The following is a 27,703-nucleotide window of genomic DNA, read 5'->3' as shown; positions in this document are numbered from 1 at the left end:
TAACTTTTCATTAATTTAAAAAAAAAAAAAAAGAAGAAGAAGAGTAGGACTAAGAGTCAGAAACTGTTCCTCACCCTGTTCTTTAATCTGCAGGGTGTCTCACCCCAAGTTGTGATGAACTGCGGGGGGGGGGGGGGTTACAAGTGGCCACAAATGACACCAAAGTGTTGTCTTCCAAGGATAATTCCGTAAATGGAATCCTCATTTTTCAGCCTGCTGCTTTCTTACTTGTACCCTTCAGAAGGAAACCCTTCACTTACTGCCCTTCCCTTTCTAAATCCCCTCCCTAAATTTCCCTTTCTAAATAAAGTCCTGTACCTCAGAACTTTTGCTCTGCCCCTTAGTTCACTGTAAGACGTGACAAGGGGACTAATAAAACAGACAAAAATAGAGTAGGTGCCCAGCTGCTGCCTCAAGAGAGAGAAGGTCGGAACCAGGTTTTCGTCTGTTCCCGGGGCTCTCGCTGAGCCCTGTGCCCTGTCTGCTCTGGAAGGCAGATCTGACAGCTGGAGTTTGAAGTAAAGCCAAGTTGACTTTAGCCATCTTTGTCAAAGCCCAGTTCAAGCAACCAAAATTGTCGCACATCCTTGGCGGGTTGCCTGAAACCCCATCAGCGTAATTCCCAAATGGAGGGGAGGGCCAAGCAGGAATATTCGGGGCCAAAGGGAAGCCTGCGTGGACGCAGGGGTCACGGTGCCAACAGCAGTTTCCCCGAGGACGTGTTTGGCTTGTCACAGCCCGTGATCCCACAAAGCATTCTCCTTAGGTTTTTCCCCCCATTTAGAAAATTCAGTTACTGTTAGTGGGCTGCAGCTGAGCCCATAGGCCCGGAGGTCTTTGCTGACAGGGCGGGTGTTTATCTGTCTGTGCTTTTCCATTAAGGAAAAAAAAGTTTCAGCACACCAAGGGCCTGAGTCTTCACGTAAACCTGACGACTGTTCTCACGTGGCGGAGAACAGGCTCAGAGTGGGTGGCCCCGGGCCACTCAGTCCACACAGCTGAGGGGACGTGGAGCCGATGCCAACCACGCCTCGACCCAAAATTCGCCGCACCCCACTCTTCAGAAGCTGCCCTGTCTTCCCGTAAGGGGACGAGACACAGGCCAGGGGACCCATTCAGACTGAAAGTTAGTCCGTGTGTGCTCAGTGTAGACGGACTACAGTCAGGTCTTGCCCCGAGTGGAAACCGGCAAGAGCGATTCTCCCCGTTCCTAACTGGCTCCACAAGCCCCCCGTTTCTTGGGAGCCTCAGTCTCTGCCAACAGAGGAAATTCAAGTTCTTTCTGCTGCGTATTTGGCAACTCTGTGTTGGATGTGAATGAGCTTCTGAAAATGTTCAGACCCGACAGGTGTCTTCAGAAAGTAGTAGGAAAGGCTGAGGACCCAGCAGTTCTCTCCTGAGCACCTCACATGTTCTGGGCAATGCGCAGGAGGAGGGGAAGGGGGAAGAGGGAAGCCAGCACATGCAGCCTCTTCCGCGGAGCGTGGAATTGGGCTCTGGTCCACATCCAGTCCAGAACAGGGCACGTGCCACAACCATTCTGGGCTGGAGATGGCCCGAGAGAGAGCCGGCTTTGGGGTGTGCATCACAAGGATGGGAGAGGGGAGGAGGGATATCCAGCCCTGCAGAACGTGGGGATGGCCAGGGCTCCAAGAGGCGACCATGTTCCTATGGGGGCGGAGGCTTCGTTAGGAAATAATGATCTGCACAGCTGAATCAAAGCTGGAGGGTATAAGGTGCACTTGGTGAGTTTGCTTTTTCTTACATTCTTCTGTAAAGCTCATGCACTTTATTATCTGAGCCAGATGACCTGTTGAGAAGGTCACTGTCCTCGCAGACCAGTCCTGGAAGGACTCAAACCCAGGCCTTGTGGTCTGGGGCTCCCAGTAACAGTGCCAGCCAGTGGGAACTTTGGGAGTGGACATGAACTGAGGAAGGCAGCCTTTGGCATGACCATCTTAGAGCAGGGGGCAAGACCAATGAAAGGTAGCCCGAAGGCAAGGTCCACAGGATGTGTCCCCACCAGTGTGCCAGGGGGCGGGGGCGGCCAGGAAGCCCTGGCAGGATGTGGCGCGGGCCAAGGCAGCCTCGGCTGGGTGGCGGTGTTGGGGAGCGATGTGACTGGAAAGCAGGAAGCTTGAGAAGGTCTGTCGGATCAGAAGTCGGCTGTGGGAAAGTCCAGGGTGGAGGGGGGGCCCGTACGGGTTCGAGCTCCGGGGCTCCAGACACAAGTGCCATTGGTGCCGGTGGGATGGAGGAAGGACGGGTGGCTCTGCAGAAAGTCCTGGAGCTCAGATCTGGGGGATTCGGGTGGTGACAGCGCCCAGGTGAGCTCCCACAGCCAGAGGCCCTGGCACACATCTGCTGCCTGTTTCTACAAACATTTTGTGTGCCCCTCCATGCGTGGCATTCGGCTGGGGCCATGCAGAGTACTGGGCTGAGGGAGACACCGTAACCTGCACAGTAGAGCCCCCGGAGCCTGGAAAGGAGCTGGGGTGAGAAGCTCAGTGTGTCCTGGAAGGAGCAGCTTAGCACTGACTCAGTCCAGGTACAAGAGCTGACCCCAGCGCTCCCCGGCTCTGTGACTGGGGGTCAGTCTCTAAATTTGCCTCTCCGAGGAGCCTGGAGCAACAACGCCTTCCAGGAAGGAGCCATCAGGAGACATTTGCTGGCACTGTCCTTCCTGGGCAATGTCGAGGATGGGTTAAGAGCAAATAGCCACCCCAGGAATGTGTAGGTTTGGGAGAATTCCACGAGAAGCTGGATTTGCAGATGAACCATGCAGCTTAACGCGTTCCCTAGCAGGAGTGCAGGCACGGGGTTTGTGCTCTGGTGACGGTCACTCGTCCTGTCCTTGGCCTTTCTTTACTGTCCCAATCAGGGGACCTTGTCGCTGGCCTCTGGACAGGGTTCGGGTGCCAGTCATGAAATGCCAAATCTGTAAGCCTTGAATGTTCCCTGCAGACCATCCTTACAGGAGTTAACCGGACACTAATGATCTGACCAGGCCCAACAGGCTAATGTGATCTGAAGACTGTGTATAAAAATCAGACCCCAGCATATTTCTAACTTCTCCTAACCACGAATCTATACACGTTGACTCTCCCCAGAAAACCATCAGTATCCTTCTTTGACTTGAAAGTGGAGCAGACTTCCTCCTCCTGTTTTGAGAGTCTCCGGTCTGTTTTCATGTCTCCCTAAGGGGAGGACAGCGTGAGAGACTCACGTGCACGACTGAATGCAAACGGACAAGTGCGGTTCGTGGGCATGTCATCCTTTTTCCAGAATGTTCTTCAAGGGGGCGGTCTGAATAGAACTCAGAATCTGAGCCACTGACAGCATTTTCTTTGATGATGTTTGTGGCCATTTGGCCCACAAAAATTCCTACCCAATGAGCTCAATTTGTCCTTGAGAAGAAGAACGCATTTCATGGTGTTCGGGAAACTTAAGAGACATCTAATCCTTTTCTATTTGTGCCCTTTCGTAAAACCATGGCCTAAAGTTTGGGGTGGGGTGGACTAAAGGACGGAACACAAGCCTGAAAGCCCCTCAGGGAAGCATCACTTCTCTGTTCCCATGGGGTGGCATCTAGCCCCAGCAAGAGGGGAAGTTTTGCCTCGAGTCTTGGGCTTCCAGGCAGGATTGTGCTAAGGGACGGGGCCGGTCTGCACCTGCAAACCTCTCCTCACACGAGCACGAGGAAGGGTTCTGTGGCCCACCGGAGGGTTCACCAGAAGCACGTGAGCTGCGTCAGATGGCGCGAGCCCTGGAGCAGCGGGCTCACTGTGAGACGGGGACTTGTGAGACACTGTGGGGGGTCACCCAGTGTCCCAGGGGACCCACGTGAGCTGGGGCAGGGATAGCCGCACGGAGGGCAGAGCCAGCGGCCACGCTTTCTAACTCGCTGGCAGCTAAGTCCTCCCCTCTTGCGGGGCATCACATCTCATGGAATCTGTTGGGAAACACGTTGTGGGCCCCATGCGGGAGGGAGCGTGCGCGCAGTGCCACTAACACCCTCCTGATGCCTCTGAAGCACCATGCCAGGGAACACCCGCTCCTCAGAGGTCCTTCCTGCACGGGGAGAGTGTGTGTTTGGAACACTGACCGTCAGGTTGAACCTGCCATGCTAACCACCAGGAGGACAAATTCCAGAACTTTCTGGGAGCCCCAGTCTCCTCCTTGGTAAACTGGTGGTCGTTCCTGCCTCTGGGACCATGGAGAAGACTGAAGGCAGCTTATGGAAAGTTCTTTGCAGATACCTGGCTTATGGAAAGTTCTTTGCAGATACCTGGCATTTACAGACTCCCCGTGAATGCCTTCGATGAGACAAAAGTAGACAAAAGGAGGACCAGGCAGGAAGGACTGTACAGGGCCAGACAGAACTGGATTGGACAGGACCTGACCAGAGAGAACCAGTCAGGACAGGACCAGATAGAATAGGATAGAATAGGACCAGACTGGATAGGATAAGCCAGAACCGGACGGAGCTGGACAGGACAGGACCACAGAACTGGACAGGACAGAAGCAGACTGAACTGGACAGGATAGGACCAGACAGGACCAGACCAGATAGGACAGGACCAGACCAGATAAGACAGGACAGAAATAGACAGAACTGGACAGGACAGGACCAGATAGGTTGGGATGGCACAGGACTGGACAGAACTGGACAGGAGCTGACAGGATAGGATAGGACCAGAAGGAACCAGACAGGACAGAAGTAGATGAAACTGGACAGAACAGAATAGGGTGAGTTTCACGCTTTTCTGTTGGCTGTAATTACCATCCGTAAGAATGCCCTGTTCTTCCAGTCTGAGAATCTGGTTGTGCATGAACGTGTGTGGGGCAGGACCAAGACTGAATTCCCAGCAGCGCTGCTTTCTTAAGGGAAAGTAGAACAACTCTGTAACTACAGCCGAGTTTGGTTTTTTAAGCTTTTTGTCCATTCTAGGGAATCAAAGATGAAGGACAAAATTCAAAAAGTTTGAATTATATTAGGCATGGAGTGGGTCCTCTTGAGAACGATGAACACTGAATGTCTAATGAGGTACTGTGAGGGAATTCTGTATTTCAGGGCTTGGAGGACTCAAAGCCCTATATAAGTCTCTTTTCCACCATCAGACACTCTGTACATAGTGTATCTTTTAAGTCCCTTTGCTCCTATACCCGTAAGTTACTGGTGACTGCGAACACCTCTGACCACCACCACGGGACGCACAAGCTGTGGCCTGTGGAGCTGAGGGGACAGCCAGGAAAACTGACCTTCCTGTCCCATCTGAGCAGCATCTCGGGGCATGTGGTGGTATCTGATTAAAAATTTAATCAGAGTCTTAGATTGCCTATTGGAATGCCCCCATTTTTAAAAGGCGAGACTTTGCCTTTTCTCCCATCATCTGAGATGGGCCCACCCCTGTGCACAGAGAGACTGGGGTTGGAAAAATTGACCTGAAGGGTCAGAGCTCAGTGCCAAGCTCACCTGTAAAACTGGCATCATTTCACGGGCGGCTGCAGACACTGAGCACAGGTGCCCCTGGGCAAGCCGCTGCGGGTGGGGCACAGGATAGTGACAGTCTCTGTTAGATTCGGACTGTCAAGGGACAGCATCAGTAAGGAAGACTGAGGGTTTGTCAGGAAATAATTAAGGTGGTCACTTCAAGGAAAAGCTTGGCCCAGTATCCCATTATTTTAATAAGTGTTTCCTGGGACAATAGGGAGGGTCCGTAGTCAGGTAAGTCTGTCCCCTGCATGACACCATGCAGTCTTTCCTCTGTAATCCAGCGGGCGACCCAGCAAGTTTAATCTAGCAGCCTCGCTGGGCTCACAACTCCCGATAGACATTGGGATGCCGCCATTGGAGAGCAAACTGCGTGTATGTGTCCACACGTGTCTGCACGTGGGTGGCCTCAGCTAACCCTTCAGACACAGACACACGGTGGGAAGCTCTGACCTAGAAAAACAGAACAAGAACTTGAAGATTTGAGGCACTGATAACATTTATAAAAGCAGCTGATAAGGAATACCCACAGAAATTGATAGCTCTTTTTGAGGTAGGGGAAAACACTAATTTTCCCCCACCCAATGTGTCGTGTGACGTTTCTCATTTTCTATGAACACTTTCTAAGAAACGTTGAAAAGATGAATGAAGGGCCTTTGCTATGCATTCAGCCCAGCAAGAAACACACAGCGTTTGTGAAGATATGTGCTCTCCCGGATGTGATGCTCAGGTCTGGGGTCCATGTGTACTGATTCTGCTGAAAAGTTCCTCATGGTTCTAGGATGTGTTCTTGGTTGCAGCCCCCAAGATGTGTAGCATAGCGGGTGTCATAGATAACGTGCATAAGCTCAGAAATCTGGAGTCACAGCCCTGTTTCTGAGCATCTCCTGGTTACCTTTCAGGCGCCTGTACAAAGGCTGACCATAGCAGATTAGTAGTTAACTAATGGTTTTGAGCAATAACACCTCCTTTATTAAAAAAGAATAACCTTTCTTTTAAATGCTTACTGTGTCTCATGAACATTATCAAAAGCCAGCTTTCTTTTCTCCTTCTTTATTGCAGTTGTATATGGGGCCGATGGCTTTAGGGATTTTCATGCACTAATTCCCAAATCTTTCTCTCGTAAGTATATGCCTTGCTTCCAGAAACAGAAACATGTATTCATTTCATACTCAGTTTCCATCGTGCAAATATCATATAAATGCATGATTCTTCATCACCCACCTTCATACTTGAAAAAAATGAGGTAAATAACCCCCATCCCGTTCATTACACATCTGTCATCTGGGGCATCACTGATACGAGAAGGTGCACATGTAACATTTCAGACCATTGGAAGATTAGACCATGGGCCACGCCTTCTGGACGAGTAATAGGGGCAGAAGGAATACTAGAATTGTTACTCCGCAAATGCTAGTCAACTGTTCTGCCATTAACGTGACGAGTATCTCCTTTCGAGTGAGTATGATGATAAAATGGCCAGACTTCCTGTCGCCACGAAACAGCCCAACGTGTGTGCACGATGACTTCTACAAGTCTGTGGGAGGAAGAGACAGCCTCTCCCTCCGTTGCTCTAAACTGTTAATTTCAGAACCGAGAAGAGAAACATCCCAGGGCTTCGGGGCCGTTAGCCTGCGGTGCGGCGCCTCGCTGCCCAAGCAGACACACTTAGTATTCTGTGTCCTCAGGACAGTCCTGCTCTGAGCTGTTAAACCAAAAGCAGATGTTAATTTCATTTTTAGGTATTGAGAGATGATAAACCATAGATAGAACAGAGCAGCAACTTTGAGGGAGTATTTTAAGGAATGGAGTGTGCTTTTTAAAAATGCTTTAAAAATATTTAAAGTAGCCCAGGTTGGACCCCTGACCCCTTAGGAGCAAAGCCTTTGAAGCCTGCATTAGTAAATTCTCTCCTATGGCAAAGCAACATCAACAAACAGGGTGTGCTTGTTAATCCTGGAACTGTTACGGATCTAGGTGCAATCTGAAAGGTGTCAGTAATGGTAAAGGTAAGTTCCTGACATCCTGGTCATCAAAACTCTTTGCTATCTAAAGGATTTGGGAACAGCCCAGACTGGAAATGGACTGCTTTCCCAGAATATTAAAGTTATCGAGATTTTTCTCTTACTAATCCTCCTGCAATTCAACTTGAAAACAATAGCTTGGGGTTTATTTTTGGGAGATACGGATGTATGTATATGTGTTTCTGCGTGCGTATAGAGAGGTGTGTGCACTCCTATGATGATAGCAGACACGGAGGCATTAGGACAGAGAAGTCACGTTAATGTTGAGACGAACAGTCACATAGCTCAAATGTCGAGACGTCAAATGCACTTAAGAATAAGAAAATACTTCCTGAGAGGGTATCACTAAATCTGAGGGAGGTTCGGGGGCAAGCATGCTGGGAAGTACTCGTGGAAAGATCCATGCCGCTTGGAGATTTCATAAGGTAGATGATGCACGTTTTGATATATGCTTGTCTATATACTTATGCAAATGAATCACAAGGTACTCGTAGCTCTCTCTTTCCTCCCCGCCCCATATCATGTCCTCAGACTGTAAACTTCCTCCCCCTCCCCCGCACAGGAGGTGGAGGACCTTAGGACTTCCCCCACCGCGATGCAACCCAGCTGTCCTGGGCCAACATCGCCACCTGGTGGGCAAGGTGGAGAATGCCTCTGCTTGCTCTGCCTCGCCTCTTTGTTTTCCTTCTTGAAAAGTAAAACTATAACCCATTGGACCCCCCACTACCTTCTCTATCCCAGTTTGTGTTCCCGGGTACCTGAGGAAGATGTAGATGTGCTTGTAAATCATTTCACTGTCAGACTCCTCTTTTCTGTCCCTGACTTCATTTCATTTAAAGGCCTAAAGTATCAAATAAGGATAAATTGTGCATCTTGACAAGAAAAATACTACATTTTAATGGGGTTTGGGGGGAGGTGGTGTTGTTGTTGGCTGTGGAGCCCAACGTGGGTCTTGAACCCATGACCTTGAGACCATGGTATGAAGTGAAACCAAGAGTCGGACACCTAATGGACTGAGTCGCCCAAGCGCTCCAAAACCCCTATATTTTAAATGATAAAAGTTATAAGTGGTTTTCTTAGCTTAAAAATCCTTAAACTTTCTCCTAAATCTGTTTTAGAGGCCACACACACACACACACACACAATACGTATTTCCTCTTCGTCTCAAATTTTAATTACGCTCATTCAAGATCTCTGGTAAATATTTTTACTCCCTTTGCATTTGGCTTGCTAGTCGCAGGTGGCAGGAATATTTCTGTCTCCCATTTGGTTGTTATTGTTGTTGTTAGTTTAAAATATGGAGTGCTTGAGGCACACGTGGCCAAAATTCGGACTACGGGACAATTTCGGAATCTCTTCTCCATGGAAAAGCCCAGTCTGCGGACCACACGTTTACCTGACCAGTAAATAGAAAGACACATTCCAGAAGGGCAAGGAAAACAGGGAAGAATCACAACCCATTTGTCAGGTGGGGACTGGCAGGGCACATTTTATCTGTGCATTTAAATGTTTTAATCATTCATGAGTCTGTGCAAGCTTGGCAGGAGCGGAGCCCTCCTGGCCCCGTTGATTCAGGTCCCTGGATTCTGCAGACTGTCGAGTGCTCAACTGTGTACGAGCTGACGTCCACCCAGCCTTCAGGGTCTGGGGTCTGCCTTCCGTCTGCTGCATGACTAATAACATAGATGGTCTCTAAGTTACGGAACGATATTTCAATTTTTCCTAATGTAAGACAGCATCTGAGAAGGAAAGTAGCTTTGGACTCAAGATTTGAAGATATCTGCTCTTAATAGAGGCCACATTTATTGAATACTAAAATTGGGCCCCTGTCCACACGCTCTTGGGGACCAGCTGAAGAGCCACAGGGGTAGGCCTGAGCCGGCACGCTCTGGGGTAGAGATGTGCGTGAGTCTCACCTCGCGTTCTGCATTTAATCCGTTCAATCCAGGGCAGCGCTGAGTTGGACATTTTACTAAGTGGTGGGGGTACAGAGTTGCAAAATACTGATGAGTGTAATCCCCACGCGGAGGGAGAGCCTAGCATTGCACAGACAGCATCGTCCGCCTGAGCCGTTCTGGCTCAGAGGGGTGGGTGAGGGGTTCGGGAGTCCAGGGAAAGGAGAGCACGTCAGCACGAACCTGGTTAGCTCAGAGACAGTGTCCAAGGGGCAGACCAAACAACCATAAACACAAACACGGGGAGACCGTCTGTCTCATGGAAGGGACTGGAAGGAGACCAAATCTGAAGGACAGCGGGACTCGTCCTGTTCCATTTGACTCTTCTCAAGGGACCAGGGTAGGAGTCTTGCCTCCTCATTGGCTGGGCTCCTGGCCAGCAGGCAGACGGCTTAAGTCAACGCCGGTCATCTGTCCTGAACTCTTCATTTATTGAAGCAACTGCCGGTGCCTTTGACTTCCACGGGATGTGGAATTCAAACATAACCCAGTGGTCGGACGGGTCTCCCAAGTCCTCCATCACACGTGTACACGGACATGCGGGGGGTGAACCTCCCAGGTGCCCACTCTGCTCCACGAGCGAGAGGCCGCCTGCCCGGCCACAGAAGGAGCCCCCCACCCAGGCACCCCCACACCCCCCTCTGCTGGGCCCACACCACCCAGACTGCCCGCTTTCCTGTTCAGCCTTGGTCTCCCTGCCTGCGAGTTGTTTGTCCGAGCTGGTCCTGCCCCATGGAAGCCCCCAGTGTGCTCAGCCCCCACTGACTTCCTTCCTTCTGAACCTTTCAGGCTGGGCTCGTCCTTTTAAAGGAGGCGTACACAGGGCCGGGCCCCAGGGCCAGCAGCTCAGATCCCCTCCCCGTGCCGGATCCTAAGATTGCATCATCTTCTGCATCTTCTGCCTCTCTTTTTTGCAGGCACATCACTAATTGAGCCGTGACACCCCAAACCTTGTTCACACATAGATACCTCCCCTGTCCCCTGTCCTGAGTTTGTGTTGTTTTTTTTTTTTAAAGGTGTGTTTTAATTTAAGGGGACTGGATATTTGTGTCCACTAGATCACAATTTGGAGACCAGCGTTCGTGACTTATTATGATAGGTTTGTGCCCTGAAACCTTGTTGCCTGTGTTCTCCTCTCAGCCGGGGGGATGCCCCGTTTTCAGGGACACCCTCCTCGGATGGCGTCTTCCGTGTGGCCAGCACCCCTCTGCATTCGTCCACAGAGACAGGAATGCTGGGGATTCTCCCTCTCCCTCTGCCCCTCACCCCACTCTCTCTCAAATAAATAAATCTTTAAAAAAAAAAAAAAAAGCTAAGCTGAGAATGCTTTCTGCCCATATTGAGAGAGCTGTCGCCGGTGCTTGACTCTGGCGTGCCCATGGGGACAGGGTTGCCCACTGGGATCCCGGGCCCTTCCCTGTCATCCTTTTCCCCTCGGTCCCTACAGACCTTCCCTGCCCTAACGCGGCCTGGAATCTGTCCCCGAAGTGCGAGCAAGCTCCCAGCCCTCAGTCTCTCGGGGTCCGGTCCTGGCTCCGACCTGGAGCCGTGAGCAGAGGCTGCTTCCAGGGGCCCCGTCACGCTCCTGCCAGTCGTGGTCCCCCAACCCCCCCGCCGTGACCTGGGGTGTTCTCTGCGCTCTCTCCTTCAGAGACCCGCCACGGCACAGCTCCCTGAAATCCAGCCTGTGAGCCTTGCCTCCTTCGGCACTGAGCAGATTGACCTCAGACTGCACCTGGGCCCTGCAGAGTCTCGGGTCCCTTCTCCTAGGCTCTCGTGCCTTTGGAACCTCCTGTTTTTGTTCTGTGAACAGTTCTCGACTATCCCCTGGCATCATCGCAATGAGAAAGTCGGACTATATGGGAATCAGGTCTGGTTTGAGGGCTTCTGTCATACATAAGGGGACACTGTGCTGTGCCCCCCCAGGCTACCCTCGCCTCTTTTCTTCCTGATGCAGCGTGTCCCCCTGCAGGTGGCCTGCTGTGGCTTCCGTCACCCTTAAAGTCGTCCCACTGCTTTCCCACCCTCCTGCCTGTCACCAGGCAGGGCCCACACTGTCACCAGCAGCGCACAGCCACACAGCACATGGCAGGATCACAGCCCTACCCACCTGCCTTACCGCTGTGGTGGTTTCAGGCAAGGTTGTTTCTCTCCATGTCCCCACATCTCTCCAGCCGCAGGTGTGCGGACCTACACCCGTGTCTCGGCGCCACTAGCTGAAGAACCTCTCACACCCACGATCACGGGCCCCGCCTGCCCTCCCATCCCCCGGTCTCATTTGATACAAGAAACAAGCCACCAACCAGATGATTACAAATAATCCCAGCTGAAGGCATTCAGAAGCCTTTGCAACTGGACGGTCCTATTTCCAGAGCATTCTAGTGCAGAGCCCGGTGCTAAGGAGACCCTGGAGAATGAGCTTGCCCCTGGAGAGGAACAGGGAGCGTGCCTAGGAATACGGACTCCAGAGAGCTCCGAGGTCAGAAAGCCTGATGTCACCCCTACCGCCTGGCCTGCCTCGTGTCCTGTACTCCCCATGTCAGTGGGACCTGCTCCCTTTCTCTGGCAGCTGGGAGAGATTAGGCCCCTCTGGGGTGCTCTGGGGGGTCCGATCTTCAGGACCTACTAGGAAAGTACAGGTGGGGACTCCCTTTTTCTGGATGTAACACTGGGATCTGATGAGGGGAGACACTCCGTCCTGGGCTCTGGCCCGTGTGCCAACTCGCTGTCCCATTTACTGATTTATTTGTTTCCCTGGAGAGCAAAAGGAAAATCTTGGCCATCCAGCAGCTAGGAATGTGGGCATCAGGGCCAGGCTGCCCGCGCGGCCTCCCCTGTCTGCCCTTGCTGCGTGACCTTCTCGTGTGGCTCAACCTCTCTGTGCCCGAGCTTCCACCCGGACGCAAGATGACAGCGTGACCCCCCTCAGTGGGTCCCCATGAGAGCTAAGTGCCCCAGGGCAAGTAAAGGGCCATGTGTCTGGCACAGACTTCGTGTTTCAGATGTCACTGGGGTGGTGGCCCCCTCCCCACATGGCCCACCTAGTGCCTGTCCTAAGCTGACTCCTCATCGACCTTTCACTGTGTCCCCACAGCGCCCCTGGTCGGCCACAGCTGCTCCCTCCGGCCTTGACAAGTGTGAAAACCAAAACCAGGGAAGGTGTGTGACTTGCCCCCGAGATCTCAGTCCAAGCGGAGCGGACATTCCCAGGCACGAATGTCAGCTTCAGAGTCTGGACTCTTGACTTATGATCGAAGCATTGCGTAAAGGAGGGTTACTAACTAGGTTGATTATTTAAAACCGTGGTCTCAGACATGCCCCCACGTCGGAATCCCCGGGAGGGGGGCTTGTGACAACACAGGGCGCTGGGCCCACCCCTAGAGCTTCTGCTCCGCGCATCTGGGGCTGCCCGGAGAATTTGCTCCTCTGACAAGTTCTCGGTTGATGCTGATGCTGCTGGTCCACGGACCAAGCCTGGAGACTCACAGATTCCAAATGTCGATCAGAGATCTCGTAGTCCCAATTACTGTCTAGGTCACTGTGTCTTGTACTCGACAAAATTTATCTCCCTGTTCTCCTTCATCTATAGAGGCCATGTGAGAAGTGCTAGCGCTCAGGGTCATTGTCCTCTCCTGTGGCTATGGGGTGGGACTCATCAGTTCATCACCAGGCTGTGCGTCAGAAGGATGCGCGTGAAATGTCTCTGATTTTTCTTACCAACAAAGCTCTGCAAACAGCACCTGTCCCTGCCCTCGATGTGACTTTAATGGAATCAGGAATGCAGACCCAGCAGGATAATTTAAGGATAATGCCAGCCCTTGGCCCTCACGCATGGGGCTGGCCGCTTGAGATGCTAACGAGATCTGTCACCTCCACAGACGCTGCCATCCACCCTTCAGCAGCTCGAAATCCCGTAGGAAATCGTGGCTTCACCCCGGGGCACGCTCCGTTATCATGGGTGCTAAAAAAGGAGATAGGAGGTTCGTGTACCAAAGAAACAAACCATCAGAATTCCTGCGGAAACCCTTGGGGAGTCCGTGGCCAGAAACGGGACCGTGAGCTCTTGCTGAGTTTGTCCCAGAGTGTATTAACTCATGAAACAAGGAAAGGTCGCCTGACGAGGAGGAGAAGCTTTTCAGTTAGGAGGGAGGTGGCCCCAGGCGGGGGCACCTTGCACGGTCGGTACCCACCTGCCCGAGAGCCCAGCTCGGGGCCGCCATCCCGGTCGACAAGCTGCTGAGAACCTTCTCCGCTTCGATGTGCTGTCTTTTTGCTGCTGTGTTGTTCTGTTTTCTTGCGATGACACTGAGTGGCCCCTGTGTTGTGTCTTTCAGCCGGTAATGTTAAAGTAGAGGCTCAGAGTGATGAAGAGAATGGGCGTGCCTGTGAGCTGAATGGGGAAGAATGTGCGGAGGACTTACGCGTGCTTGATGCCGCGGGAGAGAAAATGAATGGCTCCCACGGTGGCCAAGGCAGCAGAGCTTTGTCAGGAGCTGGAGGCATTCGACTTCCTAACGGCAAACTAAAGTGTGATGTCTGTGGGATAATTTGCATCGGCCCCAATGTGCTCATGGTCCACAAGCGAAGCCACACTGGTAAGGCCTGGCGCAGTTCCTCCTTTGGTGGCCTGGAAAGGTCCTCGGGGGTAGCAGAAAGAGAGCGATGCCCTGTCTCTCATCACCGGTTCCAAGTCGTATCACGGGTAGCCTTGTTCTTAAGGAGCAGCAGCGAGAGGGACTTTAAACACGCACCTGTTCAAACCTAGACTTAAAGCCATTGGATGGGGAATGTTCACAGCCTCCCCAGGGCTGTCAAGGGTCCAGGATCTCGCCTCCCACTAACGAGCGGCAGCTGTGCGGTTAGTGCCCCTGTAACCCTGTAACCTCCCCCTCCCCCCAAAAAACAACAAGACGAAACCAAACAAAAAAGAGGGGGAGCCGCTCACATGAGCTCCTCCAGGTTTCCCCCGAGAAACTGGGAGTGAAATGTGCCTTTTTGAAATCCAGGCTCCCAGAGCTCGGTTTTTAGAAACGTGAGTGAGCCGTGGAAAAGTCCCACATGTCCTCAAATCCAGCTCATTTTCCCGGCGGTGTCCCTGACAACAGGTGAGCCTGAGGACAAGACTGCTGATTGCTGCTGAGTGTCCACCTCCTACAGGGACAGAATCTCTCATCCGAGCCTCTGTCTGTTGGAGGGTCTGGAAGCCTCAGAGAAGGAGGTTTCCTGTGTCCAAACAGGAAGGGACAAGGACAGTGTAGCGTCCCACGGCTGTGCCCAAGCTCATGGGGGGTGGGGGGTGAGATAGTTCTGCCCCTTCTTGTGCTTGGCCGTGGCAGACGATTGGTCCCATACCTTCCCACCAGGACTGTGGAGTCACCTCGAATGGCCTCAGACAGTCTTCAGGACATGAATGGGGCCACGTGCTACCTTTAGCTGTGTGCAGGAGGTGTCCCCCGCATTGAAGAGAACTTCACTCTTTTCTCCTGAAGGTGTGCAAAACGCAATTAAGTCACCACCTCTAGTGGTCACTGAAAGTGTAAACATAAAACGGACGAACCCGGAGTCTTGGCTGCCTAGGGGCTGCCTTTGGTGGGTCACCACGACATCCGCTGCTGTCACCACTGTCTGCAAGGGGATTAAAAAAAAAAAAAAGGCTGAAATCCTTACTCTGGGGGCACAGCAGATTTTAAAGATAACTTAAGGAAGTAGGAAGAAGACTTGAAAATCACAGCCTTGTGAGTGTCTTCCCCAGGGCTAGATAAATCCATGACTATCAGAAATTAAGCAGGAATGCAGGAAAATCTTTGAGCAGAACAGCTGTCTTGTCAGGACACACAGGCCTTGGTGGAGCTGTGACTTTCCCATCTGAATCGCCACAGTCTCCAAAACGATGTCTTCCACTTGTAAGACATCTGGAGAATCCTAAAACCCGTTGACTTTCGGAAAACGTGCATTTTCAGTAAAAACGTAACTTCTAAAATTAAGCAAACTTTGCTTTTCCTAATACATCCCTTCATCTTCCAATTATCCCGTGAAACAGACCCTTCATAGGGAGGCCTGAGTCAAGCTTGAGAGTAGTCAGGCCCTCCCCTTTTGTAATGACTTGGAAATTAAAGCGAAGGTAAGTTACTTCGTGATAGACACCTAACAGAATACGGCGGGACCCGTGTTAATACATTCCTGATGGAGGAAGAGACCTCACAAATGAATGACTTTCCTTGCTAATTCATGTAAAACCCGACTATACTGTGAAAATTCGCTTAAATAAATATTTGATAAATGAATCAAATCCTGGCATACTAAATCGCCAAAACATAATGACTGCCTGCCCCGATAAAAAGAATAATTGCATTTAATGAATAAACCTGCCAAGTGCAGATATGCAGAGTAGCCCCGGCGGCGTGCTGCCCACTTGTCCCCACAAACAGCAGCTTAGTGCCAAGCACGGAACGGATTCCTTCCCTTGTAGGACAAGTACATTCCAGAAATAGGAACAGGCAGACGGTCAGTGTTACAGTTCCTGGTCTGGCTTTTATGAAAACAAACCGACAAACCCTAAAACAATGAACTCATGGATGGTCTTCATGACATGTCCCCACTGGCATAAATGCGGACGGCGGCAGGCAGATCCAAGCGAGGTTGCATAAGTAGATGACACCAGGGAGGTTTCTGTTCCATCTCTCTGAGATCTGAAGCGGAGCATGTTAGAAAAGGCATGCTTTGCTACCCGTCTGTCCCCACCCCGAATTCTCCGAGTTTCCAATGTTTCTAGAGCAGTTTCCTCTCATGCTCGAAGGCCATATAAATCATGCCAGGGCTTCCCTCCCTGGTACCCGATGGCTTCCAGAGGCAGGCTCCCCTCTTCCCTCTGCCCAGAGCCCGACTGGGGAAGGTGTGCTGGGCTCCACCCGCTAACCTGTGTGCGGATCCCACTACCTCCATCCCAAGTTTTGCCACTCAGTTTCATTTTTTTTTTTTTTAAACTCAAGTGTAATAGCACTGCCTTCCCCACCAACACCTCGGGGTTGATGTGAAAATCACAGGGGAGAGTGGTATGAAAGAGCCACACAGTGCAGGGGAAACCCCGCCACGCAAATATGCAGCAGTGTCGTCCTTAATGATGGTACTGTAAATGATCAAGATCAAGAAACGTGTCTGAATTATGGTGACTCTGGACAGTCTCAGGCTTTCCCCTGTTCCCACCATCACCAGCATCAGAGAGCAATCAGCTCCGAGGTGTGGCTGGCATGGGCTCAAGTTCATTCTGCCAGCTCAGGTATATATTCTGTAATCTACCTTCTTCTGATATCCCCCCTTCAGTTTTATGATGGAGACATCCAAGGGGCTCAGATCTTCTTACAGAGGGTCCCTGGCATGGGCACCTGTAGACCCTGAGAGAAAAACCTAATGTTGAGTTAATGAGGATGATAAAGCCTTTATCCCACCAAGGAAAAGAAATCCAGCCTTGGGGAGCTCGCTGTCACTTAGCTGCAAGAAGCAGGTCCCCAAGTTAGGGACCTGAGGAGGGAAGCAGTTGATGCTGGAGTCTCAGCTCCAGGGGAGCAAAGGTAACGGGGGCTGTGTTCTGTCCCCCACAGCGGGGCCATGCCCCCTGTCCTGCTAACAACACCTCCAGACAGAAACTACCTCGAGCTGAGCCCTGGGTTGTCACTTCGGAGAACGCCGTCTTCGGGAGTCTCCATGTCCCATGTTACATATTCATGCCAGCACAGGCAATCAGAAACAAATAGATTTCCAGGAAAGCTTGCCAGCAGGATTAAGACACGAGGCGCAGCAAGATACACGAGAACTGTTGACTCAAATTAGAAGACAGATTTCACTCTCAAAGCAACGGCCGCCTGGCTTTCCTCCTCGCCCTCTCTCACGGGCGGGGGGCATGGCTTGACTGTGCCGTCCCTCCTGGGTCCACGGCTGCAGCTCCTACACAGACAAGCACTCCCCGGCAGGGTCCGACTTGGGTTCCCCCCTCTGCCTCCAGCCCTTCAGATCTCCAGTGCCTCGTCAGCCTGGAAGGGCTCCATCACACAGCTAGCTAGCTTTGGGTCTCGCCACACACACCTGTTTCCCACGTATGGCCTCTGCCCTCCCTGTATGCATTTTGGGTGGTGTGAGCTCTCCCGACTGATGGCCTTTCCGGAACATTCAGCCAGAGGTCCACACTGCCAGGATCCATTGCACCCTGCTGGTCTTACCTGGCCCCTGACGACCAGTGATTTCTCTTCTCCTGTGCATCTACTTGGAGTTAAAATATGCACCTTCACGCCCGTGTGTGTGTGTGATGGAGGCTCAGAAGTGTTTCTAATAGGTAATGATCTCTCCCTAGTGGAGGCTCCTGGGGACCACTCAGCCACCAACTCTGAGATTTTAGCCCAAGCTAATCAGGATCACTGTCACCTCCCACCTGCCTGACTTTTTGCCCAACCAAGTCCACCTCAGATGCCGACTGGGGAAAATGCCCAATACGTCCCAGTGGGTATAGGGATCCCTCCAACAGGCCTATAATTCAATATCATTGCTAGTTTCCATCATTACCATAGCAGCTTTGTCCGGCCCACTGAAAAATACAAGCGATCATAGTCATGACATCCCAGGACCAATCTGAACTTTTCCACTGAGGCCGGTGTAGGTTTGAATAGACCCAGATGGGCTTCTGCTAGTTGCTTTTGGTAAGTGCCTCCTTGTGCACCAAAACCACATTAAGCAATTAAGAACATTGTTAAGTATGTATTTCCACACATTCTTTTTTCCTAAGAAAAACCCGTTACCAGGAAGTGTGTGTGTTTTGGGTTGTTTTTTGTTTTTGTTTTTGTTTTTGTTTTCATGCTATCTCAACACCAGATATTGTGGGCACAGAGAGCTCTTCTTTAAAAAAAAAAGGAAGGGGAAAAAAAGCGGTTGTTTTCAAAAGGGCTTTAGTGTTTACTTAAAGCTGACCAGCGTGTCATCCTTTCTACACAAGAGCTAAGGAAAATGGTCACCGATTTGGAGTCCAAGACCCAGGACTGCCCAGTGGCGTGTTTCTTTCTCACAGATGCCTGTACGTCCCTTTGTCGGATCCCGAACCCATAGGGACAGGCGCTGCCACACACAGTCGGGGCTCCCCGAAAAGAATTCCCAATCACAGCGGAACTGCATCTCTTAGACAACTCGTACTGAAATTACCCCCTGATTTTCTGCAGAAATAGGCCAGTGATAGCTTAGTGGTTTTAGGATTTGGGAGAAGGAAAAAGCCAGAAGTCTCTGAGCGTGTCTGGCTCGGACAGCCTGCCACGGGGGGCCCTGGGACTTCTCTTTGGACCATGTGGAGTATCCTTCACAGTTCCTTAACTTCTCATTTTATTCAATCTTTCTCCTTCTCTCTCTCTCTCTCTCTGAGCCTCACACTCTGTCTGTCTCCTTCCTGATTTGCCTGCGTAGGGACAGACAGGTAATGGAGAAGAAATTGAAAGGCAAAATACAGGAAAAATGTAAATGAAAAGAAGTTATTATAACTGTTATAATGAAGTGCCTTTCATTTAAATATAAGAATGTAACGCTGAAATGAACTTGTGATCCTGAAATGCATTTTTAATGAGTTTCCTTTTTATTTTGCTGCTTCAGTGGCATATTTTAAAGACCCTTTGAAAAAAGCCACATTAAAAACCCCACCAAATGCCACAACACGCAAAATTGGATATTGGTTTATTCCAAAACTGCTGATCAGGAAGAGTGGCTCTTCATCACAAAATGTTGCAGTCACTTTATTTAAATGAGTTTGAATTTGCATTGTGATGTGCCATTCTGATTTAGGGAAAAAAAATTAGATTTTCAGATCAAATTGACCCAACCAGTGAAGCGTTAAGGAGCTGGCAGGTTTAGTCTGAAAGCCTCGTGTTCTATCAAACCTACAGCCGGTGGAAGTCACCGGCCCCGTGGGAAACAAGTTCCTCGCCGGGTGCTCCTCGCGTCCCCGCGCCGAGCTCTGCTCTCACCCGTCCCTCTCGCCCTCCCAGGGGAACGGCCTTTCCAGTGCAACCAGTGCGGGGCCTCGTTCACGCAGAAGGGCAACCTGCTTCGACACATCAAGCTGCACTCCGGGGAGAAGCCCTTCAAGTGCCACCTCTGCAACTACGCGTGCCGCCGGCGGGATGCCCTCACGGGCCACCTGAGGACGCACTCCGGTAGGTCCTCCGGGCGCAGGTGCCAGGCGCCCAGGCCGGGCTTGCGTGTGTGCGCGCGCGCGCGTGTGTGCGCATGCGCCCCCCCCCACACTGTGGGCTGGGCCTGGGCCCAGGCACTGTGCCCCCACTGGGCCCCCATACCCCCTAGGGACTGTGGCAGCAGTGCCCCTGTGCCCCAAGTTTGGACTCCCCCACGGGGCAGAGGGCGCGGGTGGGATCTCTCTCTCTCTCTCTCTCTCTCTCACACACACACACACACACACACACACACAGTCCTGCTTTGCAGACACTCTCCAGAAAGACCTCCTCTTCCTGGGGTGCTCAGTCAGTGGAGCTCTTCTGGGACTCCGCCAGCTCTCCTTTTACCCAGTGTTCGGCTAAGGCCCAGGAAGTTCCCAGGGACACTTCTTGATGATACTGGCCAGGCCACACCTGTTTCTGCTTTATGCAGAGGACTCCGCTAGTGGTCACTGTCACTGGCGTAGTTTCTTTTCAAAGCTAAGAGAGAAGGTGAGTAGGGTCTGCGGCCACGCGTCCTGACTGGGGACCAGGCTGTCCCCACCCCCAGGCAGGCCTCCCTGTCTGGGCCTGACCCTAACTCATGCCAGAAGCCAGGCAGGCCTCAGCAGACAGGCCACTCTGGGGGTCTTACCAGAATTTTAGCAAACGCATGTTGAGTAATCCAGAGTCTGGATCGTGATTACCACAAACATTGGACGGTTCCCCAGTTCTCCCAGCCTGCGAAGCGCACATCCACCTTTGGGATCCGTCTTCTGCCTCCTGAGGAATCCTCTATTCTATCAAGGGGCTCTGTGGTCTAGCAGGACAGAGGAACAGAGAGGAGCCCTCCGTCCAGCCGGAACACTTAACCCCTGCACGCCCAGAGCTCATCATCTGGACCACCGGCTGGTCCGCGACTTCTCTGGAGCGTGGCGCTGCTGGGGAGGAAGCTCCCTGCCAACACCCCCAGAGCCTTGCTGTCCCCCGGGGGCAGGGATGCTGCGTCCCTGGGAAAGCCTGCCTAGAATCAGGCTGTCTCCTGTAGTTCGTGACGAGGTTCTAGTGGCCTCTTCCTGTGCCTCTTCCTTTGTTACTGAGCAATTACGGAGCACCCCAGAGCCCCTCTCTCTGTGGAGGGGCCTGGTGGGAAGTAGTGAAGTGCGTGTTGCCCGTGTGTCAACACAAGTGTTTGAGGGGCTAGTGGGAGCGCAGGGAGGGGACCGTCAGTCTCCGGAGGGGGCAACGAGGTGGGAGGCGTCAAGAGAGACTTCCAACAGACGAGGGGCTTGAGTCCACGCTGGAAGGTGAGTTTCTGAGGTTTACCTTCAGAGAAGTTCCATGGGAATGTGTAATTCTCTGAGCGACCCCAGAAGGGGGCGTGGTACGCATTTTAGCCAGTGTTGCAGGCACACATCTTTCTCCTGGAGCCCTGCCAGCACGAGCTCACAGGGAGGCTAGGGGGGTGGTCACAGGCGCCCTGGCAGTGCTGGCTCCCCGTCGCGGCCCAGCCACGCCATCTCCTCCCCATGCTGATCTCCTTAGTAGTCACCATGGAGGAGGTTCCCAAATGCCAGCCCTTCGCCCCCAGGGGTCCATGCCGAGGACTGGGGCAGACTTTGCTGCAGGGGACAGTTCACACCGCTGGCTCCCCCAAAGTGGGAGGACAACAGTGAGCATCTCTCAGGGTTTACAGTGTGTCAGTAATGAGGAGCATGCATGTTGCCCCCTAGAAGTGAACTAAATGCAAGTCTTCAGATGTGACCATTATACTAGCAGTGGGCAGAGCCTGACAGGTGATCTAGGACAAAGGAACTTCACGCATATCATTCATGCAGGTCAAGTGGACATCAGTACAGTTGACAACAGGACTGCGTCAGGGTTGGTAGGAAGCACAGCACCATGGAGGTGGAAAACACAAAGACCATCCCTAGGTGACACCAACCACGTCACTGTCATCCCCAGTGACTCTGATTTGCCACAGAAATCTCTCCTGCATATCAGCCCTTGAAACTCGAAGGGATGTCTCTCTCTGCTCTCCTACCCACTGTGAAGTCTGGAACATCTAATAACAGTATTTTCAGTTACTCTGGCTCCATGCCTGCTTATTTCCTTCAAGGCGTGTTGGTGGTGTCCTGCTCTAAGCATGGCCAGTGACTTGAGTAATTTCATACAAGAGTGGTGGACTCGGGCAGCTTATCTCTGCTATGGATGCAGTGCTGAGCGAGCAGCTAACACTGTACCACTGACCCAGGGCTGCTGGTAATAATGACATCTAAGAGAGCCGTTGACACACAACTCTTAGAGAAGAGCCAAATAGGCCAATTCTCCATTCCACTAAAGCCATGATCAACCTCATAACTTTCTCTGGCCACTGGTGGTAGCCTGAGGTACCAACGACCAACACATTAGTGGTGATGATGTAGGTATAAAATGTGTCCCATACTGATAAGAGGAGGACTCAAGTATCTGGCAAGGTAGGGAAGACATTCCCCACTGCTTTCTTTGGGAGTTGAGAGCTGAGCTAGAGACATTCTTTGCTTCAGAATATTGGGTTCTGCTGCAAGGTGTACTTCAGTTTAGTTTCTTACCATGAACATATTTCTTATGTTCCAGAGTTAAAAGTAATCCTATATTTAGAAAAAATGGATGTTCAGACACTGGGTCGTATATACATGAATTTGCTTAAGTGGTAGCTTTTCTAGGAAAGGACATTGAGGGGTTGTCTATATTCTACTAATTTCTAAAGCTAGTATTCCATAAAGTGTGCCATTTTAGGCAACATATATTTCGGTGTTACTTCCCTGATCTTAGTGATACAATGTTTCCCACAGATAAAGACCCACCCCCTTCCTCCTCTGTTCAATGTTCCTCTTCTTAAACCATTGTTTCTATTCATCTGGGGAAGAGACTGAAGTAGTATAAGCTTTGGTTAAACCATTTTATCAAACATTCCTATTTGGATGGTATGGATTTTTATACAATACATTCAAATTTGTGAAATCTAACAACTTAAGAAGAAAGTCAGAGGAGATTCTGGTCTGAGGATGGAAATTTATATTCCTCATATAAATAAGGATCCTTTACCTTTTTTCATCTCTGAAGGTGCTGTGTATTAAAGTCTTTAAGCTTAAGCATGATATGAATTTGCATTAGTGTTCTTTCCCTAAAATACCCCTTAATAATAAAGTTCGGGAAGAACCAAACCCATTGTGTAGAATTGCAATGCTTAATATGGTAGCCACTAGGTGCATATGGTACTTAAATTGTTAAGTTTAATCAACTGAACTTAAACAAAATCAAAACTTCATTCTGTGGTGACTCTAGCCATATTTTGAATGCTCAGTAGTCATGTGGGGCTGATGGCCACCATATTGAACAGCACAGTGGCTGTCGCACTAGACAGTGCAGAGGGTGAACACTTCCATCTTCATAGGAAGTTCTGTTGGACAGGGCTGATCTCGAAACTATACCATCCGCAAGTTTTGGGGGAGATGCAGAGCTTTCTCTAAACTAGAACAAGGAAATACATTTTGAAAATGAATGCTCTTTCATTAGTGTATACTTATCCACTATGGTTTCTTAGAGACCTCAAGTTACCCAGCTGAGCAACCTGGAATTTAATCCACTTTGGCTGCATTTGGATCTGGCCCACAGTAAAGATGCTGTCCTCACGTCTCCATCTCCCCGACCCCACTGCCGTGGCCCATTTCCTCCAGTTAAAGACGTGATTGAAGAAGAGAATTGGGTCGCTAGGACAATGGGCAAATCAAGATGAAGCAAGACTCACAGGAGCTCTTGGTTCAATCAAAGAAACTCTGGGGCATTAACATTGTTAAGTTTAGCAAGTTTGATTGAGCCCATAAGGCTTTTAGCTCTCAAGAGTAGAGGGGTCCTTTTTTTTTTTCTTTTTTTGCCTTTTTGATAATAATTGTATTGCATGCATTCCCATTACCCGTAAGGCCAGCACTTAATTGGGGTCTCGAACTCAATTGTGTTTTCCGCAGTTGGTAAACCTCACAAATGTGGATATTGTGGCCGAAGCTATAAACAGCGCAGCTCTTTAGAGGAACATAAGGAGCGTTGCCACAACTACTTGCAAAGCATGGGTCTTCCAGGCACCCTGTACCCAGGTAAGCCCGCCCTCCCTCCCAGCTCGCGGTGAAGAGGGGCCCCGGGCACAGAGCTCCCGGTGTGCATGCCGCCACCACCGGGACAGATGGACTCTTTGGGCCACACACACGGCGTGATCTCACGCAGAGCTCACTGTGCTTCCCGACTTTCGAAGCCCCCATCTCACCAGAGAGAGCCTGACTTTGAGCCCTTCCCTCTTGGAAGCTGGGGAAGCATCTAATAGTCACCCCTGAAACTTTGGGTTTTTTTCCTTGGATTTGGTGATTTTTTTTTTTAAACTTTGGAGTATCGGTTACTTCTTTGTGCTTAATAATCAAAATAAGATATGAAGTCTTGTTCAAAAAACTATTTTTTTCATGAGGTTGATTGAATAAAATCTTTCAGGCTAGGTTTTTAGTCATCGCCTGCCTGGAGCAGGTGAGCTCCTTGGAAAACCCTGACAGTCCAGAGGATTGCGGCTGTCAGAGGGTTGGAGGAAAGGCTGCTTTCTTCTTATGAGCCTTGATGCTTTCGGCATCCCGTCAGGAGATAGCGTTTGACTCTGATCTTAGATAATGTAAAGTGAAGGGTGGGAACAGACGGCTGAATTTGCAGGAGGCTGCATTCACTCAGAGGGACGGCGGTGCTCTAGAAGGCACCCTTTCTAACTTTTTATGAATAGATCAACTGAAGTTAACCTCTTTCAAAACACCGTTTGCTCGGCTCCGCCAAGGGAAGGATCGTCACTGGACTCAGGAGCGGAAGTTAAATTAAGAGTTGAAAATTTTGTAAAACCTCCGTAAGCTCCCTGACTTGAATGAATGGCTCATAAAGGAAACTGACCAGGGAACACACAGATCACTTGTATCATTTTAAATTTTTGTGACTACTCACTGGATTTTTCTTAGGGTGAAATACACGTAGCACATACACATAGGGTCCTAACCATTTTTGAGTGTATGGTTGAGAGGGACCAAGTAGGTACAAGAACACTCAGATTAAGGACCAGCGAGAGCAGGAGAGACGAACAGTTCTAAGAACCAAATCTATTTGGCACCAGGGCTATGTGTTACATGGCCAGAGCTCTGTGGTTCTAAGGCTGCCTTCCCCAGCCATCAGCTGTGGATCTGGGGGCTGACCATTGATCTTTCTGGGCCTTACTCTTCTTGCCTGTAAAATGGGGAGATCCCATTAAATTCTCAGTTAGCCTTCTTCAAAGTCTGAGGTCTGTTTCTAGGATGGAAGGGTATCGAGGGTTACTAGAAGAGAAGAAATCAGGTAGTAAAACAGTAATGATAATGTAATAGTCATCCATTTGTGGCCAGACACCTAGGATGAGAGGATGATGATGATCCTTCAGAATAAAATCTGAACATTCAGACATTGTGTTTTCCTGCCACAAGTAGACTAGTGGATCCTGGAAGTACGTGCCACCATGCCCCACTTTGCTGAGAAGGAGGGACATTGAAGGAAGCATGTAGGCTCGACAGGTCAAGCGTACAACCTGTAGGATTGGTTTTTTTTAATGGATTTTGTGTGTATCCTTCATATAAATCAGGGGGTGCTTTTATGTCTCCCCATTTAATGAAAAACACACATTTCCAATATTGAAAAATTTCAGAGAAAAGTGGTAATAGCCTATTTGAAATATATGTTTCCAAAATGGACTGACCCATGTTTCAATAAGGCATTTATCTACCCAAGATATTCGCTGCCATTTATTATTTACCATACCAAGCCCTCTAGCACAGTGATCTGAATTTCCCCTAAAACTGTACACATGGAATTTCAAAGACACACGTTGGCTTTCTCTGCCATCTTATTACTGAAGGAACACTCTAGGACAGCAGCCCAGGCTCATCCATGGGAGGGCAGGCTTTGTGTCTCTGAGACCTGGGGTCAAGTTGTGTCTCCGAATCCATGTGTGAACGTGACCTTGGGTTCTCAAGTAGGAGTGGTAATTCCTGCCTGGCCAACCTCGCAGAAAGGCTCTGGGCGAAAGAGGAGACAGCAGGGAAGGTAGACACGTATCACGTCCTCACGTGAACATACACATGTCAGACACCAAAGCCTTGACACCCGGCGGGTGTCCTCGGTTGGCTGTCTGGGTCAGTGAGCGCATATGTCAGCGACACATGTATTACCCCCTCGCCAGCCAGGATTATTTCTGTCTTGAAATGCTCATTTGTTCCCTTGATCGCTGGGAATACCACAATGGTTTGTCCTTCTGTCCCTGTGCTTGGGAGATGAAGAAGCTTCCTGTGTGCAGTGAAGGCACTGGGGGTGTGGAGGGAGTCCATAAAAGCACTTCAGGGCCGGTCCTACAAGCTGACATCTGGGATTCAGAGGGCAGGCAGTGGGCTGCTGGGGTGTGGACGGCGGGGGGGTGGGGGGTCCTTGCTCACTTACCTGTGCTGTGCTAGGTCTGGCTGAACCTGTGCCTTCTCACACCCTGTCCTTCCCACGCTGCCCGGGACCAGCCCCCTTGGCACTCAGAGGGACCCCTGGACAACCTCTCCCTGCCTCAGTCCTTAGGGTGGGGCCATTCTTTGGGATTTAGTAAAAACCAAAGCCTGGCTTAGCTAGGGTGTAGGAACGTTTAACTTTTCTGAATATAACTTTACCTAGTTAAAGGCTTGTTGGTCCTCTGTTGTAATTCCCTTTATGGAAAAAAAAAAAAATGAGTTTCTTTTGAGCATTTGGAAGGTGATCCGTCAGGGGCACAAATCGTGTTACGGCTCTTAGGGGGAAGAGCATGAAACACGGGGTCAGCACCAACCTGCGATCTTTGGACTGTTTTGTCCCTCACTGTGATGACGCTGAGCATCTCTGCTCCCAGGAGTCCCTGTGGCTGGGTGGGGACATAAGTGCTGCAGGTGCCCCGGGTCAGGGAAGGGGTGCTTAACAGAGAAGGAAGAACATGTGAGGATGCCTATGTGCTCAATAGGTCACACGTACTTGTCTGGAATTGGGCCACGTGGGTTTCATGTGTAGCCTTCATGTACATCGGGTGTAGACGATTATGTTTGCCCATCGAATAGCAAACACGCATTTCCAATGTTAAAAAATGTCCTTTGCCAGAAATAATAACCAATTTGAAATGTATGTTTCCAAAATGGCCTTCCTAAGGCCATCTGAAGACCGGAAACACTGAGGAATCATCTTGGCAGGCAATGCCCGGAACATGATGAGCTACCTCACCGTGCTGGGGCCAGAAGCAAAGGTGGGAGGGATGAGGGGGAGGGCCAGACAGGGCAGGCTCCTGTCTTCCTGAATCCAGGCCTGGTTTTCACGTAAAATGTGTCTGTCCGTGGTAGGGGAGTATCGTGAGGGTGCCTAGAAGAACAGAGGAGAGGACTGGCATTTTCAAAAAGGAGGAGTCATGTCTGGTGCTGTGTTGGCATGCAGCTAAGTTCTGCTTAGAATAGGAGCGCACCTGCGCTAAATCAGCATGTTGTAGCTGAGCAAGGAGGGTGCGCATGCGAACAGCCGTGGGATTGAGGTGGAGGCTTCAGACATGGTGCTGGAAAGACCGGGTAGCTTTTTGGACTGGAACTGACACTTTCAGCTCCTTGTCCATTAGGATAAATTGCAGGCAGGAGAGAGTTCTACTCCAGACACCCAGCCATAGAGTCTGGGATGCAGACGGACTCCTCAGGACACAGAGTTATCTCTTCAGTCATGGGAAGAAGGATCGCATTGGGAAATAAAGACGGGCTGGATATGCTCCCCATGTCAACACTTACCGCGGCATCTAGGTGTTCTGCAGTTAGAGAGCACTGATCCCCCGAGTTTGCTGTGTGTTCAGGGGTCGGGGGCTCTGGCTTGTCCCCTGTGCTGCCAGGATTCACTGTAGTCCTCCTGCCTCTCACTTTGCGGTGCCAGCCGACGGCATCGGACTGCGATCATTTCCAGCTCAGACAGGTCTGGGACTCTCAG

The 27,703-nt window shown here is 50.7% G+C and overlaps 1 protein-coding gene across 15 annotated transcripts in view; it reads left to right on the top strand.

Annotated features, from left to right (window-relative positions):
* The window catches only part of IKZF1 (IKAROS family zinc finger 1), a 94,235-nt gene that overhangs the window by 52,133 nt on the left and 14,399 nt on the right, over window positions 1-27,703 (top strand). For 3 of the 15 annotated variants that reach the window (XM_045089557.1, XM_045089558.1, XM_045089556.1), the window contains exons 4-7: window positions 6,557-6,616; window positions 13,808-14,068; window positions 19,487-19,654; window positions 23,659-23,784. In XM_045089557.1, the coding sequence (XP_044945492.1) occupies window positions 6,557-6,616; window positions 13,808-14,068; window positions 19,487-19,654; window positions 23,659-23,784 (615 nt within the window). Of the gene's footprint in view, window positions 1-6,556; window positions 6,617-10,784; window positions 13,454-13,807; window positions 14,069-19,486; window positions 19,655-23,658; window positions 23,785-27,703 lie in introns of those variants that run through there. The other 12 variants (XM_045089567.1, XM_045089565.1, XM_045089568.1 and 9 more) reach the window with 9 other exon arrangements.

This window comes from Mustela putorius, unplaced genomic scaffold, assembly GCF_011764305.1.
Source record: "Mustela putorius furo isolate JIRA1106 unplaced genomic scaffold, ASM1176430v1.1 tig00003845_pilon_pilon_pilon, whole genome shotgun sequence".
Lineage (NCBI taxonomy): Eukaryota > Metazoa > Chordata > Mammalia > Carnivora > Mustelidae > Mustela > Mustela putorius.
The sequence above is the reverse complement of the archived record's forward strand: the minus strand, read 5'-3'. Positions and strand labels throughout refer to the sequence as shown.